This window comes from Drosophila suzukii, chromosome 3 (genome assembly GCF_043229965.1).
Source record: "Drosophila suzukii chromosome 3, CBGP_Dsuzu_IsoJpt1.0, whole genome shotgun sequence".
Lineage (NCBI taxonomy): Eukaryota > Metazoa > Arthropoda > Insecta > Diptera > Drosophilidae > Drosophila > Drosophila suzukii.
Genome location: NC_092082.1, coordinates 23348662 through 23365445, shown reverse-complemented (window position 1 = coordinate 23365445; position 16784 = coordinate 23348662). Strand labels below are relative to the sequence as shown.

Genomic DNA, 16784 nt, shown 5'->3' with positions numbered 1-16784 from the left:
GAGTTTGAAGAATGTTCAAGTTGGACTAGAGGAATTTCGACATCCGACACTGCGGAACTTGATGAGCGAAGTTTATTATTGGTAAATCTAGCAGGGGCATTTGACGCATTCTATTAATTAAGAACATTTTGGAATACCTCTTAAAATAAGATAATTTTTTGCGGAACTAGAATTAAAACCATTTAATGTTCCTGGGATATAATCCCTATTTATCAAAAATGCACCCATAACAATATGTAGTTCCATTTTACCAAATGCTTGGTATAATGCACACTGAATTCAAAATATACAATGCAAAACGTCTTATATTACATGATTTAATTTGAATATAAGGTAAAATATATTAGAAGGGATGAGTCACACTAACTTCCAACATATGTTATTTATATTATCATATTTTAAACTATTGAAACCGCAACATATCTTTACTACTTTTATTTAATCGGTGGTTATCCCTTTATTACTCATGCTGATGTATTTAAATGGGTTGCCTTTCGGATAGACAATTGCTTAATTCTTTCATGGATTTTATATGTTCAGACTCACCCCTTTCTGATTGCCCTAATACTTTCGATCCCACCCTCGCAGCATCTTGCGGGAGGCCTTCCGAATACGACACTTACCCTATCTTATCACCCGTCTAAAAGTTCCGAGCACTACGAGCACCGAGTGTCGCCAGCCTTGTTCCGATACAAAGTACATGCATATTTACACAATTCGCTGCAGCTTCTACGCTTTAGCAATCAAATTACGGGGCAACAACAACGGCTGGGACAGGGTGACAGCGTGAAAACTGGAGCATTGTTTGATTGACATTTGATTGACAAACAGAGTCGCGGAATAAGCAACATCTAGAATGAATACGCATAACTAACTGCCATGGGAATGGGAATGGGAAACTTTTTGCCGGCGACATTCGAAAAATGTTGATAAAATTCCAGAAAATTGGCGCCAGCAAAAAGTAGACACAGTGGTTCGAAGGCAGCGAGTAATTTGCTTATGTCGGAAATTAACGCCTTTGAGTTAATGGCCAAAAGCAACAACAGTTCAGCATCTGCCCATGGGCAACAAAAACAACAGCCTTCGTTTATTATGCCGCTCATTCATTATTGTTTTTATTTTCCCCCCCGCTTTTGTTGTTGCTGCGGCGAGTTTAAGCCCGCTGTTTGTAATTAATTTCCGTTTGTGTGTAGCCGCAGCAAACTTGGGCGAAAAACTTAAGTAAACCGCAGCAGGAGACCTAGAGGGAGAAAGACATACATCGGAAGAGGGAGAGAGAGGGGAGATAAAGCCAAGTTAGCACACACGTTCATAAATTACAAATATGGCCAAGATATAACGATTGGTTCATGCCCTATGCCTGGGTTTATTGGTACTAAACTTAAACTAAAACAAATTTTAAGTTAGGAGTAAAAACGTAGGTCTTCAGAAGGTTAAATGACCTGTTATTTAAAAAAATAATTTGTTTTAGTGCCCATCCTACCTCACTAACAATCTTTCTGCGGAGATACATCTAATAAGTCTAATGTTAAGTTCAAGAAAGTTTACCAAATGGTAAAGTTGACAATATACTACCAATTATATAAAAACAACACACCCAGGCTTTAAAAGATACTTATAATTTGATTAATTGATTGATTTTTATAAAAATTGATTTTTTATAATCTTTAGATTAACAAAAACCATCCGTTATAAGAAATTAGGTTCCCAAAATCATATCGATCCCCTTCAAAAGAGTATTCAAGTTGAAACATTGCCAACTTCATGTGTAATTTGGTATGCCCATCTCTGGCTTATAGAGATACAAAATCCAGCAGATACAAATGCCCGCAAACCCGTTTTCCGAACACGTTGCGAGCGGCGGAGATGAAGGCCTCCAACAGGCCGACACGCGCTGAGCCGGGGCTCAGCTAAAAGCCGAGGGGGGTGGGAACAGGGGTTAAGGGGGTCCAGAAGGGGCCGAGAGGGCCAAGAGGGGCTCAGAGGGCCGCCGAGCTAGGGCCTTTCGTACGGCCATGTGTATCGGACAAAGGCACGCTCGATCTGGCCGATGTCTTCTGACGTCGCCGATGTCGGCATTTGCCTCACTTGATTTGTGACATTAAAGAAAAGTTATAAAAACGCCGACCGAGCGGCGAAACAAAAACTGCATTATCCATCCGCAAATAGCCCTTCACTCGGGGCAGCTCGAAAGGTTTGGGTTTCCCGGCCCGTCACCATTTCGCCGTGAACTTCAGACGCCGATAAGTCCGGGGAGTCCGTCTCCGTTCCCGTCGTGTAACTGTTTGGGTAGGCGCACCGATTATCGGCGTTTAATTAAACGTTACCAGACCCGGTTCCCCAGCCGCCCCTTCTTTCCCCGGAACTCAGACCCACTCCCTGCGTCCCCTCGAAATAATTGCTACTGGTATTTAGCAAGCATTCCCCCCGATAAGATTTCGCCCCGTGAATGGTGCCGGTAAAATAAAAAATAACCAAGCAACGCAGCGCAACACAAAAGCAACATAAAAGTAGGTAACAAAAATTGAGGCAGATTTCTTTCGCTGATAGGGAATAATTTTAGGACCCGTTTGATTTTTGCCGGTCTTATTGCCCCGACTCGATAAGTGCCATGCCAAATTGTGGTTGTAAATTGTGGAGTGTCAAAAAAATATTATAAAAAATAGACGTCGAGTATGAAACACAAATGGGAAAGCACTTGAGTTGGTCTGATCCAGTGATCGAATTTTGATCAGGCGGATGATTAAGAGCGGGGCACAAAAACCAAAATAAAACGGGTATTTATATTTGAACGAATCTTTCTTATATATTCAAAGAACAATTTAAAAATGTTTTTATCTAAAATCAATGATACTACAAAATTACGTGAAATTAGCTAGTATAAATAACAGAATTATTTTAATATGTTTGTAAATGTCTTATTATCTTAACAATTGAAACTATTATTATTCTACCATTTCGGAATATCGTTTTTGATATTTTCTTAAATTGCTTATGACTACAAAGCCTAGAAATTATAAAATTATAAATGTGATAAAACCTTTTGTAGTACTTCCGCTAATTAAATACAATTCAAGTTAGCCACTTTTGGGCACGTGTTAGCTTAATTCAAACATTTTTCTAGACTGCTCCACTGGATGTTTTTTCTATCTTTGGATGCCCGCATTTTTCCCTGGTTTCTGGGTATCTCTCTTATTTTTTTGGCATTTGTTGATCTTTATCTCAGAGGGCTGAACATTTTTTGTTTTCTCGCCACTAGTCTGACTTGATGGTATGCGACTTCTCATTAATTGTTTGTTGCTTTGGTTATTGCCGGTCGTCCGCGTCAAAAACACTTAACTTCATTAACACTTACATGCCAGATACGAGATATCTGGCCACAACTACTCGGAGCAGCCAGTTTGTTTTTCAGTTTATTCGGCTGCCTTTTCCCTCAGTTTTCTGCTCGGCCACACAGACGCAATTATGAAGTTTTATCTTTGGTTTATATCTTTTACTTTACGAATACTTTCGGCCTGGCCAAGTTGGCACATCGTCCGTCTAATAAATGGTGTTGCCAAGCGGCTCTTGAAGTTTATAACGCGGTTTTTCACAGAGAAATTAGTGAAAACCAGCTTAAAGATCAGGCTAAAAATTTAAAATATAAGAAAACACTTTTTTGTTTAATTCTTTACTAACAATCGGTCCATTCTCCAACTTCCTACACTCAAATGTGCCCTATCTTAGTTGAATTATATCGGAGATTGTGTGTTTATTTTTCGTTACTTGGCTTGTACACCTTTTCTAATTAAAGGTCGGCAGCTTGATGGGCCTGGGATCTCTGGCTTTCCGATTTTTCTGTTCTCGGCCGCTTTGTTTTGCGTTTAATTATCGCCTTTGTGTTTCTCTCAGTTTTCAACGTCTTTTTTTAAGCAAATACCGCGGCCTTTGCCGACGATCGTGGCGCCAAGATAAACCAAAAGAACATGTTTTGCTCTCAAGTGGCCGACACAATGGGAATCAACTTGTTGTTGCTGTTGAGTCATCAAGAAAGCATTTTGGCGTCTGATATGAAACACGCCGCCTGCAAATTAACTTTGGCCTAAGCCACTCCAAGCAGATATAGGCGCAAATTGAATGGCGAATGCCCGGGGCCAACGGCTTACGTGACTCGCCGATGACCTACAAAAGGGAATTGGCGAGTGATGTATTATGAGAAAATGATATTTGGATTATTTCGGAGAATCGCAGGGAAAGAACAATCAAATATTGAGGAAATAATCTTTAAAGCTTTCAAGTATTAGACAAGAAATATCACAGACTCTGGGGTTCTGCAAAAATCCTGTACTCATAAAAACATATTTCAAAAATTTGAAATATTATTTTAAAAGCTTTCGGATATTTATCATTAAATTTCAATGAAATATTTATTAAATTTTTATATTAATCGATTTTAAAAAATATATTTTTAAGTGATCTTATTCCTGTATGTGTTGTTTTGCTGTATAATTTTAAGATTGCTAACAATTTCTGTAAATTGAGTCTACAAATAACTTGAACAGTAACATTTCTAACAAGAGCTTAAATCTGAAAGGTAAACAAGACCCATACCGAAGCCCATTATGGACCAGTGAAAGCTCCACCCGTCAACTTCAGCCGACTTTGAGATGCCAAGGGCCCCGCCCTGAAAACCTGGAAACCCAAGAAACCCCACCTCGAGGCTCCGAACCTAGCCCTAAGCCTGCGGGCACAATGAATTGAATTTGTGCATTTGCGTAATGCGTGCGTAGGGCAGTCGGAATGAAAATGATTAGCTCCGGCCGCACGGACCACTTCAATTCCCCGGACGACCGCAATAGATAGATACTTTCGAGAGTCTGAGGCCTGGCCCAAGGGCTCCGATTTACCTGGGAGGTGAGGTCACAGTGTCGAAATGGAGGGCCCAGCCTCATGAATTTTCTATGATAAATGGAACGTCACGGCCTGCGGCTTATCTATCAAAAGAAAAACAACCAAATTGCATGCAGCCCACGTGGCGGATGAGTAATGCGTGCGGAGTTTTATTGGTCTTAAAGCCAAATTGACGTCGCTTCAGTGAAACTCAGTCGTGGGATCGATTTAGGCCCAGATCAGAGGGTGATCATTAACATATTCCTGTCCATATGCTTATCTGCATTTCTTATGCTGTGTAATTTTCGTGTTATCAAGTCACCGATGCTGTAGATACAAGTTGTCCAGTCGAGATTTGCATAATTAATTAGTGTGCTTGTGGCTGGGCTTTGTAGTGCAAATCAAAAATGCGCATAAATTGGATGAAAACGTTATAAATTGTCCGTAATAAAACATGAATTTGGTCGCTTAGAAAGCAAGTGGCATTTGACAACTTTTGGGAACTGATTTCGAATTTAGATGGCGCCCAGGGAAAATGTAGACATCAGTGATCTTTATTTTGGATTGGTTATAGTTAGGTAATTATTTTTAAGAATTATTACCAGCTTAAATTATACAATTTAAGACTACAGGTTGTTCCTTTTTTAATATATTTGCATATTAGATAGTTGTTTTTCAAACAATTGGCTAGAATCCCTGGCAGACGGCCTACAATTTCCGATTGTCGGCTGGTAACTGGGTCAACTCCCCTACTCCCGTACCCCCTCCAGATTTTTTCCACCTACACTGCAGTGTAAACAATTCCAGTACTTGGCAGGACTCGACGACTGGCTCATTTCCCAGGCACTTTGGCTAATTGTCTTCAATTGTCGCCACCTCGGCAACTCTTTTCGCAATCCCCCCTCCAGCTGGGGATAACAACAATAGCAGCAGCAAAGGAAAGCAACCAACAAAGTACACAAAATGGAGACTTGGGACTGCTTTGCTTGCATAATGTTCATGCAATTAAAAGCCATGTCCTGGGCCCGGCTCAAATGGGCGGGGTCCTTGGCAAGGACGCGGCTCGCACAAATGAAAAATGAAGAGCGAAATGAAAAATGAGAAATGAAAATGGAAAAACGCGCGTAGAAAGCGGGCTAAACCGCAAATTTGGGTCAGCAGGCGAGAAGTGGAAATTCCCCGCGTTGCCCCTTTGTTTTTTAAGCGCGCTAATTAATTAAAATGAAGCAGATACAATGGAGCCAAGAATGGATAGTGCGGCAGAAGAACCCAGAGTGGAGTTAGTGAAGTGAATTACTGCGGAGAAAGGCGGCGAATGGGGCTAGTGGGAATGGGATTTATGTGTCAAGTGGGGGTTATGCAGCAGCAGGGTGTTTTCATTCCCAAATTAATCTCCTTGTGACGTTGGCAAAATTATATTTACCAAGATAAAGGGTTTAGAAAGATGTAAAGGCAATAAAAGAAAGTTAGGAATGGTATTGTGAAACCTAATTTTATAGGCAAGAACCATTATTAAGCACCATATAATTAATATTATTCATCGCATTTGTATTAATTTATTGGTTCATTGATTTAATGCACTCCATTATTAGCCAATAAATATAAATACGATGTTATTTATGATGCCTGGTTTGCGTATCAATATCAAACGGACTTATACACCCAATAAATCAACAGGGAAATGAAAGAATATCAGCATATTTATACCAGTTAATTAAAATCACTCTTGTCAGCCCTCTGCAAATAATTCAAGTACCTCAAATATTTAAATTGCACTTTCCGCTTTCGCACTACTACCGAACATCAAACAGTCGGATTCGCCTGGCTTTGGTGCTTTGGTGCGGTCCACGCGTCGTATGAGTAATGCGGCACTGAATGGGCCAAAGCGACCGCAGACCGTGGACTGCTCATCTGCCGGCTCAGCTTTCGGCGCTCGGGTGGCCACAAACGCCCAGATAATACGGCAGCCATTTCAATTAAAAACGAAAGAAACAAACCCCAGACCAGCAAAAAAGGCCGAAAAGAAATGAATACTTTGAGTGCCGCCGCCGCCGACGACGACGTCATTAATTAGGAATGCTCTGCGAGCAGTCGCCTTTCAAGTTTCTCGAGGGGATTCAAAGAGATCGGCATTGGCCGCCTGGTCGCCTGGTCGCCACCGCTTTGTGTTGGCGTTGGGGCATAAACTTTGTGCTGTTGTAATGCGCTTTGTGCAAATTGCAAATAAATTGCAAGACGCCAGCGAAAGGCGTACAGAGAAAAAAAACATATGTAGAGTGTTTCAACTGAAACATAAATTACTTCGGTACTGAAGAATGAAAAAAATATAGCATATTAGTAACAAATAACTGCAAAAATGCAGTGCAAATTGAATTAAAAATGTCTTACAAAATATTTAAATTAAATACAAAATATTACATACAATGTTAGTCATATTTTCTCTTACCAAAATTACGTCACTAAGAAAAAAAATTAAGTTTAAATTCTTTAAATTAACTATAATTATAAATCAAACATCTCCATATTTAAAACAAATAAAAATAACAACGTACAAAAATATTTAAATTAAATACGATTTATATTTTTATTAAATCGTAACGTAAGGTACAAATTTGTAAAAAAATTCGAATATATATTTTGATTTTAAATAATTTTTTATGAAAAAAAATACCCACTAAAGGTATAGTTATTTTTTTGGCCATGTAATTTGAGAGCAAGACAAATTGGAGCTACTTATTTGAATGTACACAATATGGTAGACCCTTTTGCGCGGTGCAGAGAAAAGCCGACAAAGGCCAGGGGGATTAGATGGCCGGGTGGCTTTTTTATGCCGCCAATTTCATGCCACTTTGCATTTTAATTAAAAGCATCCACCCTTCTTCCCGTTGCAGTCCAGGAATGCACCACAGACTCTGAGGAGCTGATGTACCACCAGGTGCGCGCCTCCTCCTCCTGCAGCGCCCCGCCCGACCTGCTGCTGGTCAGCGAACGTGACAACAATATCCAACTGCGATCGCCGGTGGTGAACATAATCACCACGCCGCCGGGCAATGCCTCCAGTGGGGCGACCAAGCAGTCGCACCAGCACCACCAGAGCCAGTCGAACCCGCACCACCACCACCACTCCTCGGGCAGGAGCCACCCGTCGCAGCCGGGGCATCCGCAGGATGTGAGCAGCGGCGGCAGCCACAGCAAGCACCTGCGCATCAGCAGCACCTCCAACGGCAAGCACGGCAAATACTCAAACACGCAGCAGCACCTGCCGCAGGATGAGGACGTGGTGGACGCCGCCGCCTCCGTGCAGCAGCAGCACGCCGGCCACGCCCACTCGCGCCACCTGCACCACCACAAGGAGGAGCGCATCCGGCTGGAGGTGAGTCGAACTGCCATTGCCATTGCAGGGAGAAAATAAATCATGAGATATGTTGATTGTTTTGAGGAAATTCGATTGCTATCTCTTGATATATTACCCAAAATAATTTTAGTCGCCATCTGGCTTTTTGCCCTCATTTTCTATTTCGGAGAGTATCAAATATGGCTATCTTGCTCTCTCCCAGAGTAATTTCTAGCACTACCACTATCTTTTCTCTCTTTTTCAACTTTGGAGAATTTTTAATGAGATGAAATCTATGAAATACATTTTCTTAATTTAACATTATTCAATATCTATTTGAATCCTTACGCGATTTGAAGAGTTCCAAATATTGTAATCACGCTCTTACCCAGAACAAATTTAGGAATTATCTTTATTTCTGGTAGTTTCAAATATTACTATCTCGCTCTTACCCAGAGTAAGTTTATCCACTACCACTCTCTTTTATCTATTTATCTACTTTCGATCATTTTAAATGAAATACCCTTCCCTAATATCAAATTAACATTTTTCAATATCTATTTGAATCCTTACGCGGTTTGGAGAGTTTCAAATATTGCTATCTCGCTCTTACCCAGAGTACTTTTGAACTCTGTTTTTCTATTTCGGAGAGTTCTATTTCGCTCTCACCCAGAGTAATTTAGAGCACTACCAATTTTTTTTTCTTTTTTTCAACTTTCGATAATTCTTAAAGAGATGAAATCTTCGAAGTACCATTCCTTAATATTAAATTAACATTATTCAATGTCTACTTGAACCCTTACACGATTTGGAGAGTTTCAAATATTGCTATATCACTCTTACCACCTCTTACTCTTTTTTTAAATCTCAAGAATTGTTAAATTTATGAAATCTAAAAAATGCCACTACTTAATTTTGAATTAATATTATTCAATATCTATTTAAATCCTTAAGCGATTTGGAGAGTTTTAAATGTTGCTATCTCGCTCTTACCCAGAGTAAATTGAAGCTCTAATTTTCTATTTCGGAGAGTTTCAAATATTGCTGTCTCGTTTTTACATCGAGTAATTTTCAGCACTACCCCTATCTTTTCTCTCTTTTTTAACTTTCGAGAATTTTTAAAGAGATGAAATCTATGAATCTGTGTACCCGAATTACCAGCACTCCCTGCGAACAGGTACTTTGTGAATTATCCCACAACCCACTGCCGGACACAATCGAATCCCATCTTCCAAGCCCATAAACACCGGGCTTAATAGTCCACTCTGATTTCAATTTCCATTTCCATTCATTAATTAATGAATTTATGGACTGGATTTGTCTTGTTTCATCGTTTCATAACGCAAATATTTATGGAGCCATTAATTGATGGGCACTTTCAAGGGGTTGTACCGAATAAATTACACTTAGAAGATGTTTTAATTTTAATAAAGTACAGAAATAATAGATATTATGGTGCAATTAAAATCATGCTTCAAAATTAGACTGGCAATATTTACCTGAATGAGCCATACTTCAATTAAATAGTACTATTCAGTTTTAATTTTGTAATCTTTCCCATTTGATTCTTACCAGAGCATTCATAGTCTGCTTGCCGCGTGCTTTTCAATTAGCCAAACAATCGCCTTGCTTATAAATACAAGGTGATAAATTAAATGATGTTTGGTTTTCCATTTGCGGGCTTTTTCTGACCCCCAGCCAGGTGTTTGGTCAAGTTTAATCAACTCGCCACCCCCTGGCCACGATTTCTGGCCGTAATTCATGACCCACAGGGCACATCGCACATCGCACATCGCCCATAAACTCAACATTTCAATGTGCTTTTAATTAAAATTTCAATGGCCTCAGATTCAGCTTCGGCTCCATTTGTTGTTCCAACATCCACCCACGAAAACAAAATCGAGAAAGGGGGGAAATATTTCATTAACACAAGGGCGCCGGCAATTTTCCATTACCACCCACTGCGGACGGGCATTCTGCGTTTCGGACGCTGTTGCCACTTGTGCCAGTTTCGCCAAAAAATATCAAAACATTAAAATTCAATAAAACCCATTAGAAGCAAAACAACAAACACGAAAAGCACTCAGGGGCAATTAAAAATCTACAAGCCAAGCGGCGGCAAGGAAATTATATTTATTTGTATGCGACTGGGGGGCAGCGGAGTGGAAACTTGGGGCTGGATACTGGGTGTCGGGTGCTGGGTTCTGCCACTTTATCAGTGGTAATGGCTGCTCCCCCAGGTTCTCGGACTCGGAATCCCTGCCCCCTGGGACGTTGACGTGGCTGCTTCTGCAGGGGCAAATTAAATATTTAGTCAAATTATGGCCACAATTTTCGACTGGTTTTAGTGGTCTGGTGCAGCTACCAATTGTTGTTTCAGTGGCAGCTGGCTGTGGCCTCAGTTTGTTTTTCCTTTTTGCACTCTAGCATCAGCCAACATGTTGCATCTGCAAAAAGTGTGGCATACTTTTGGGTCGGGCAGGAAATTTGCTGCTACAATTTTTATGCTTGAAAGTTTATTAGCAGCGTTTTTTGTTTATTTCTAGTTAGTTTGCCACTGCATCAGGCTTATGTGGATGTTAAAAATTTGGGGCAAAAAGTTTTTAACACATTTCAGGGCAGAGGAATTTGAGGCTTTGAGTTTGTGCAAAATTCCCTGCGGAATGCTATTTATTTGTCTGAGGTGTTAGAGAGAATATTAAATCTGTTGGCACGCTAATTTATAACACATTAAAAGTTTTTTTTAAACTACCAAACAGAGCAACAATTTATATTAATGGGTCTAACATTTGTTTAGGTAATTAAACAGTAAATTTGAGTGTTTAGGTAAGATAAGCAAAACTTCTCTTTCGATATTCTAAAGAATTTATACGTTTAATGGTCTTTCACTTTATTTAAATCAAACTTAAAGAAGCTTGAATTTTACAAAATAAATTGAGTAATTGAGATATTTACTTAAGTCGGTTTAAAGTGTTCTCGTAGTGCGAAAAATATGTTTCAACTATTCAAGCGAAGGTCTTTAATTAAGGCCATGTTAGAACAACTCTTGTACGCCCTTGGGAAAATTCAATTACCGAGGAATGTTTATTTGCTCACTTTGATTTGAATGAAGACCGAAGTCTGTGACAATCACTCATCCCGCCTTTACTCCTTTTCAAAAACAGGAATTCACCTGCGACGTGTCCGTGGAGGGGGGAAAGTCCTCGCAGCCGCTGCAGTTCTCGTTCACGTTCTACGACCTGGACGGGCACCACGGCAAGATAACAAAGGACGACATCGTGGGCATTGTGTACACCATATACGAGTCCATCGGCAAGTCGGTGGTGGTGCCCCACTGCGGCAGCAAGACAATCAACGTGCGGCTCACCGTCAGTCCCGAGGGCAAATCGAAGTCGCAGCCGGTGGTGCCGCTGCCAGTCCCTGTGCCTGTTGCGGCGGGGTTCGGCAGCAGCCATGCCAGCAAGCTGAAGAAGCTGCCCACGGGCCTGGCTGGCGGAGTGGGATCCGGCGGGACGACGGCCCTAACGACTTCCGCCGGCAACCGCCGCCAGCATCGCTATCGACCGCGCAAACTGATTAAGTCCGATGACGAGGACGACGACAGCAACAGCGAGAAGGAGAAGGACCTGGCCACCGCCGACCAGGCCACCGGAAGTGGGGCGAAGTCGGGGGGAAAGGGCCATCACCACCAGACGCAGGCCACCAGGTACCATCAGAATCAGAGCCAGAATCAGAACCCGAATCTGAATCACAGCCAGAAGAACAGTTCCCGGGCGGAGCAGTGCTGCGCGGAGCAGAACACGCCGGACAATGGCCACAATACCTACGAGAACATGCTGAATCTCAAGTGCTGCAAGCCGGAGGGCGACCAGGCGGACTGCCCCTCGCACCGCCAGCACCACCAGCACCACCAGAACCACCAGAACCACCAGCTGCGCCAGCAGGACATCTACATGAAGCAGGCCACCCAGCGGGTCAAGATGTTGCGGAGGGCGCGCAAACAAAAGGTAGGCACAAGGTAACAAGCGAAATCATGGCAAAAACAAATCCAATATCAAATATTATGCGAAACTAAAACTGCTGCCAGCCTAACACAAGTAAACCTATGCATGGAATTTTTTAACCAAAATGGATTTAGTGTAGACAAATTTTTGGATACGTTGTAATGCAATTTTGTGTATTTCATTTTGTATGCGTGGTATAACGCCCAGGAGTGATAAACAAAAATTGATTACTAAATAATGTTATTAAACTAAACATGGACGTAATTTCACAGGGCGTTATTGCATGCATAATTTTATTATATGTAGGAGTATAAAGAATATATTAGAATAGAACAGAATATGTTTGATAAATATTTCTAAATACAAATTTTGAATATTGTTTTAATCTACACAGAGAGAATTCTGACGTTCTCATGCGAGCAAAAAATATTCTTTAAAATATAAACCGCCTTTTTTACATTGTTTATATCAATAACTAAGCTATTGTTACAGTCAGTAGTGTATACTTATCAAAAACTTTAACTTTTCTCTTCTCACTTTTTGGTTCCGATATTGAGAGCATTGAACCCGAAATGTACCTACGCGGTTTTTAGGAACGAATGTTCTCAATTCAAGAACAATGTACTCTCTCTGTGTATATAAACTGAACCAGATTACAATAAAAAGTACTTAAAATAGGAAACAATGTTGAAATATATTCGTAATAAGTTAAGGATAGAAAACAAAAATTTGGATATTGAATGATCCAAATTTTGACTAAGCATAGGTTTTACAACATTGCCTTTAAAAAGCACTGGCAGCAGTTCCAAAGTGAACCCCCTCCCCAAACAATCAACGCCTTTTGTTTTTGTTACACTTTTGTTGCTTACCATATGGGTTTAACATACTTTGCGCTTTTCTTTATTATAATTTAATTTTATTTCCATTTTCCTTGGTTACCCATCGTCATCAATCAAACACCACCACCAGTACCAGGATCACTGCCTCGAAACGCGACAACGCAGCCTGTCGGTGGGCAACGACTCCGCCTGGCAGAACCGCCACCTGCAGCCACAGCAGTCGGCGGTGGGTCAGCCAAACGCTTCGCCCCCGCCCCCCCAACCGCTGAACCACAAGAGCGCGTCGGGGTCACCACCGCTGGGGGGTGGCGGCGACATGATGCTCGACGGGGTGCAGTTGCGCCAGCCACGCCCCCAGTCCCTCGCCCACCAGCCAAGCCAGCAGCAGCGCAAGTCGGCCGAGTGCTGGAAGTCGGCGCTGAATCGCAACGATTTAATCAGCATCATCAGGGAGAGCATGGAGAAGAACCGCCTGTGTTTTCAGCTGAATGGGTAAGCCAACTCGCGATGATCCACCCCAAGTCCACAAAGATTAGCAGCGGAGTGAGCCGAAACGAGTCTAGAAAGCAGGAATGCTCATATCCGGATTTTGACATTTTCCCAAGTCAATTGTATGAGGAAAATCTTAACCACTTGGCTGAAAATATTTTAAAGCCAAAAGAAAAATACTATGTTTTTACTTATTTCTTTTCTAAATAATACTCATATTAAAAGAAAATTAATCATTTTCATTTTATAAACTAGAGAGTGGTTTTTAAAATATACTGATGCTTCTATACAAATTGAGAACTGTAACAAATATAAATGTTTATTTCTTTAAAGCCATTTTTACATTAAAGTAATTAGTTGAAAATGAAAATGTAATAATTAAAATATTCATATTCCAAGTACAACGGGAGATTAATCAACTAAACTTCAAGGAAATGTAAATAAACCTTTCCTGGATAGTTAAACAACATAATTTTTTCGTTTTCATTAATTTCATTTTCCACCCTTAAAACCAAAACTGATTTGTTTGCCTTTTGATTTTCTACCACATGGCGTCCCCCAACCTCCTGAAAGTACCTAACAGAATTTCCCGTAACCAAAGACCCATAAATTGAACACTAATTGAGGCCATCTCCTTTTCAATTTTGCAGAAAACCCCAAGCCAATGTGAGTCCCATACGGCAACCGGCAGCACAACAACAACAACCACAACAACAGCAACGCCAACGCTGCAATACGGGCTCGAAAATACCCACGTTAATTGCCAACCACAGTCCGGTCGCCCAGCAATCGCCGCTCAGCTGCAGTCCACCTACGGCGGACACCACCACCACCAGCATTCCAGTGGCCACCGAGGTCAACGGTCAGCAGCAGCAGCAGCAGCAGCAGCCCAGCCCCAGTTCCCATCCCAATGCCAATCCCAATGCCAGCCACCACAACCACCACGAGCATCCCCAACCGCACATACCCATCTACCACCAGCAGCTGGCCATTAATCCGGCCGTCCTGGCCGCCCAGCAGACGCACAACACGGCCCACAACAAGCTGAACCTCTGTGGCTACGACTCCTTCCTGCACGCCACCATCTGCGGGGGCGGGGCAGCCGCCCACTCGCCCCCGGCCACGCCCAGCAACGTGGCCACCGTGCAGCCGATCCCCAAGAAGAGCCAGAAGAACCTGCTGCAGGGATACCAGCGCCTGGAGCAGCAGCAGCCGCAGCCGCAGCCGCAGCCGCAGCAGCAGCGGAGCAGCAAGGACTACAAGAACTACGGCAACCTCATCTACGCCAAGCTGAGTGAGCAGCTGCAGCAGAAGGATCGGGAGCAGCGGCGCCAGCGGCACAAGCAGCAGCAGCAGCAGCATCAGATGTTGCAGGATCAGCACAAGGACGCGGCTCGGCCGGAGCCACGACCACCCACCTCGAACTCCAGCTCGGCGGGCTCGAAGATCTACGGCGATGCCGTGGAGTGCGCCCACCTGCTGGCCAGCGAGGAGGAGGACCTGCCCCCCAGTCCGCAGCTCACGAGCACGCCCAGCAAGGTGGTCAGCACCGACACGCTCATTGACCTCAACGACGACGTGGGCGAGGCGGTGGCCGAGGCGGTCACCGGAGGGGGCAAGCAGGCGCCGGAGGCCGAGGAGCCCGGCCAGCAGGTGGAGGCGGAGCTGGACACCAGTGCCTCCAGCTCCATGATCCACCGCTATGTGCACGAGCACATCCACCACCACTACCACCACTTCAAGGAGCAGCAGGACGTCTAGGCTGAGTCGGGGGAACCACACTATAAACTACTTGAATGTTGCTTATGTTTCAGTCTATTAATGTAGCGCCAATTGTAATTTAAGCCAGGCATTCATCCACTAAAAACAAGATATATTCAAAAACGATATTAGGGCCACGAGTAGGGAGGTTGTTTAGGTGAGTCTGGATGGGGTTATAAAAATCTAATATACCTAATGTGAGTTGCTGACAAAAGTTATGAGTTATGATTAGTCTGGAAGTTCTGTAAAGGTTCCTGATCTTAGGTTCCTCAATGTGAAGCAATAATACCAATTTTATTTAGCCCACTCCAAGCTCACCTTTGCAAGTTCTCTTGGGAAGACCTTTAGAACCAAACTTGAACCCATCGAAGGTTCGGCCCACTGTAAGATCCACTGACCCCAGCATCTATGTACTATGTATATGTAGCCTCTTTCGCTTATGCAAATCGAAAATAAAAAATCGCGCCTTTTGCCTTAGCAACAATCGAATCGCCGCTTCGCTATGCTAATTAACTAGCAACATGTTGCAGCACACCCACACATATCACTATCAAAACGCAGGTGTGTGTGTACGTGTAAACTAATGGGAGAATACTATTGTTTAGTGCAAATTATTAAATCAAATTGTTGTCTATGATATGAAATTTTATGCGCCGCTTCTTAAGTGTTTGGACAGAGGGCAACGAGCGAGTGCAGTGGGACTTTGGCCGCCAGTTTTAGGTTAACTATGGATCGTGTATATTTATGTTATCTAAGCCAATTAATTTAAACACTATTTTTAGTTTCTAGCTCTAGCCCCAAACAAGACAAGCAACAATGCAACTAAGTACTAATACTAAACCACAACAACAAACACAAATTGTAGTTCAATTATCATTTATGTTTTTACTTTCGTCACCTGTCTACCAATCGAATTACCAACCCAATCAATCAAATCACACAAAAAGCACAAAAACAAAATGCATTTAACTCTTATTTACATAAAAAAGACTGATTTCCAATTAAACAATATATTAATTAATTGCGTATGAATAAAAAATATATATAAATATATATAGACAATTTATGAGAAATACTAAATAAATTATTGAATTGCTAAAATTAATTTTGTTAAAAGATTTCATTTCAAGGGGGTGGAAGCAAGATGATGGGGAGTCTTGATGGGTGATAGAAGTCTGTCTTGATCCTGAGCCTGCGTGTTTTGAACGGACCAGCTGACAGGGCTTACAATCACGGGGAAGTCAAAAAATCGTTCTCCACTAAAATAGGTTGGAATTCCACCAAACATCAATATAATTGCTAACCTCTTTGTTATAACAAATCGCTTATAGCCGTCTATCTATATAAAATATCTGAAACATTTCAAATTCGTCAGATAGACTTTCCGATACTTCCTCAAAACGATCAATTTTGTTGACGCAATAGGATTGTATTAAAATATCTATTGCTAAGGATTCGGGGCCATAAGTATAGGGTATATTATAGTCG

General features: G+C 42.0%; 1 protein-coding gene across 2 annotated transcripts in view; it reads left to right on the top strand.

Moving 5' to 3' along the window:
* The window catches only part of nkd (naked cuticle), a 44475-nt gene extending 28074 nt beyond the window's left edge, over positions 1–16401 (top strand). Inside the window, exons 2-5 of one of the 2 annotated variants that reach the window (XM_036816569.3) lie at positions 7761–8242; positions 11368–12210; positions 13177–13538; positions 14186–16401. In XM_036816569.3, coding sequence (XP_036672464.3) covers positions 7761–8242; positions 11368–12210; positions 13177–13538; positions 14186–15296 — 2798 coding nt within the window. In that variant the 3' untranslated portion in view covers positions 15297–16401. The remainder of the gene's footprint in view (positions 1–7760; positions 8243–11367; positions 12211–13176; positions 13539–14185) is intronic. The other variant, XM_036816570.3, reaches the window with a different exon arrangement.
* The last annotated feature ends 383 nt before the right edge of the window (positions 16402–16784 follow it).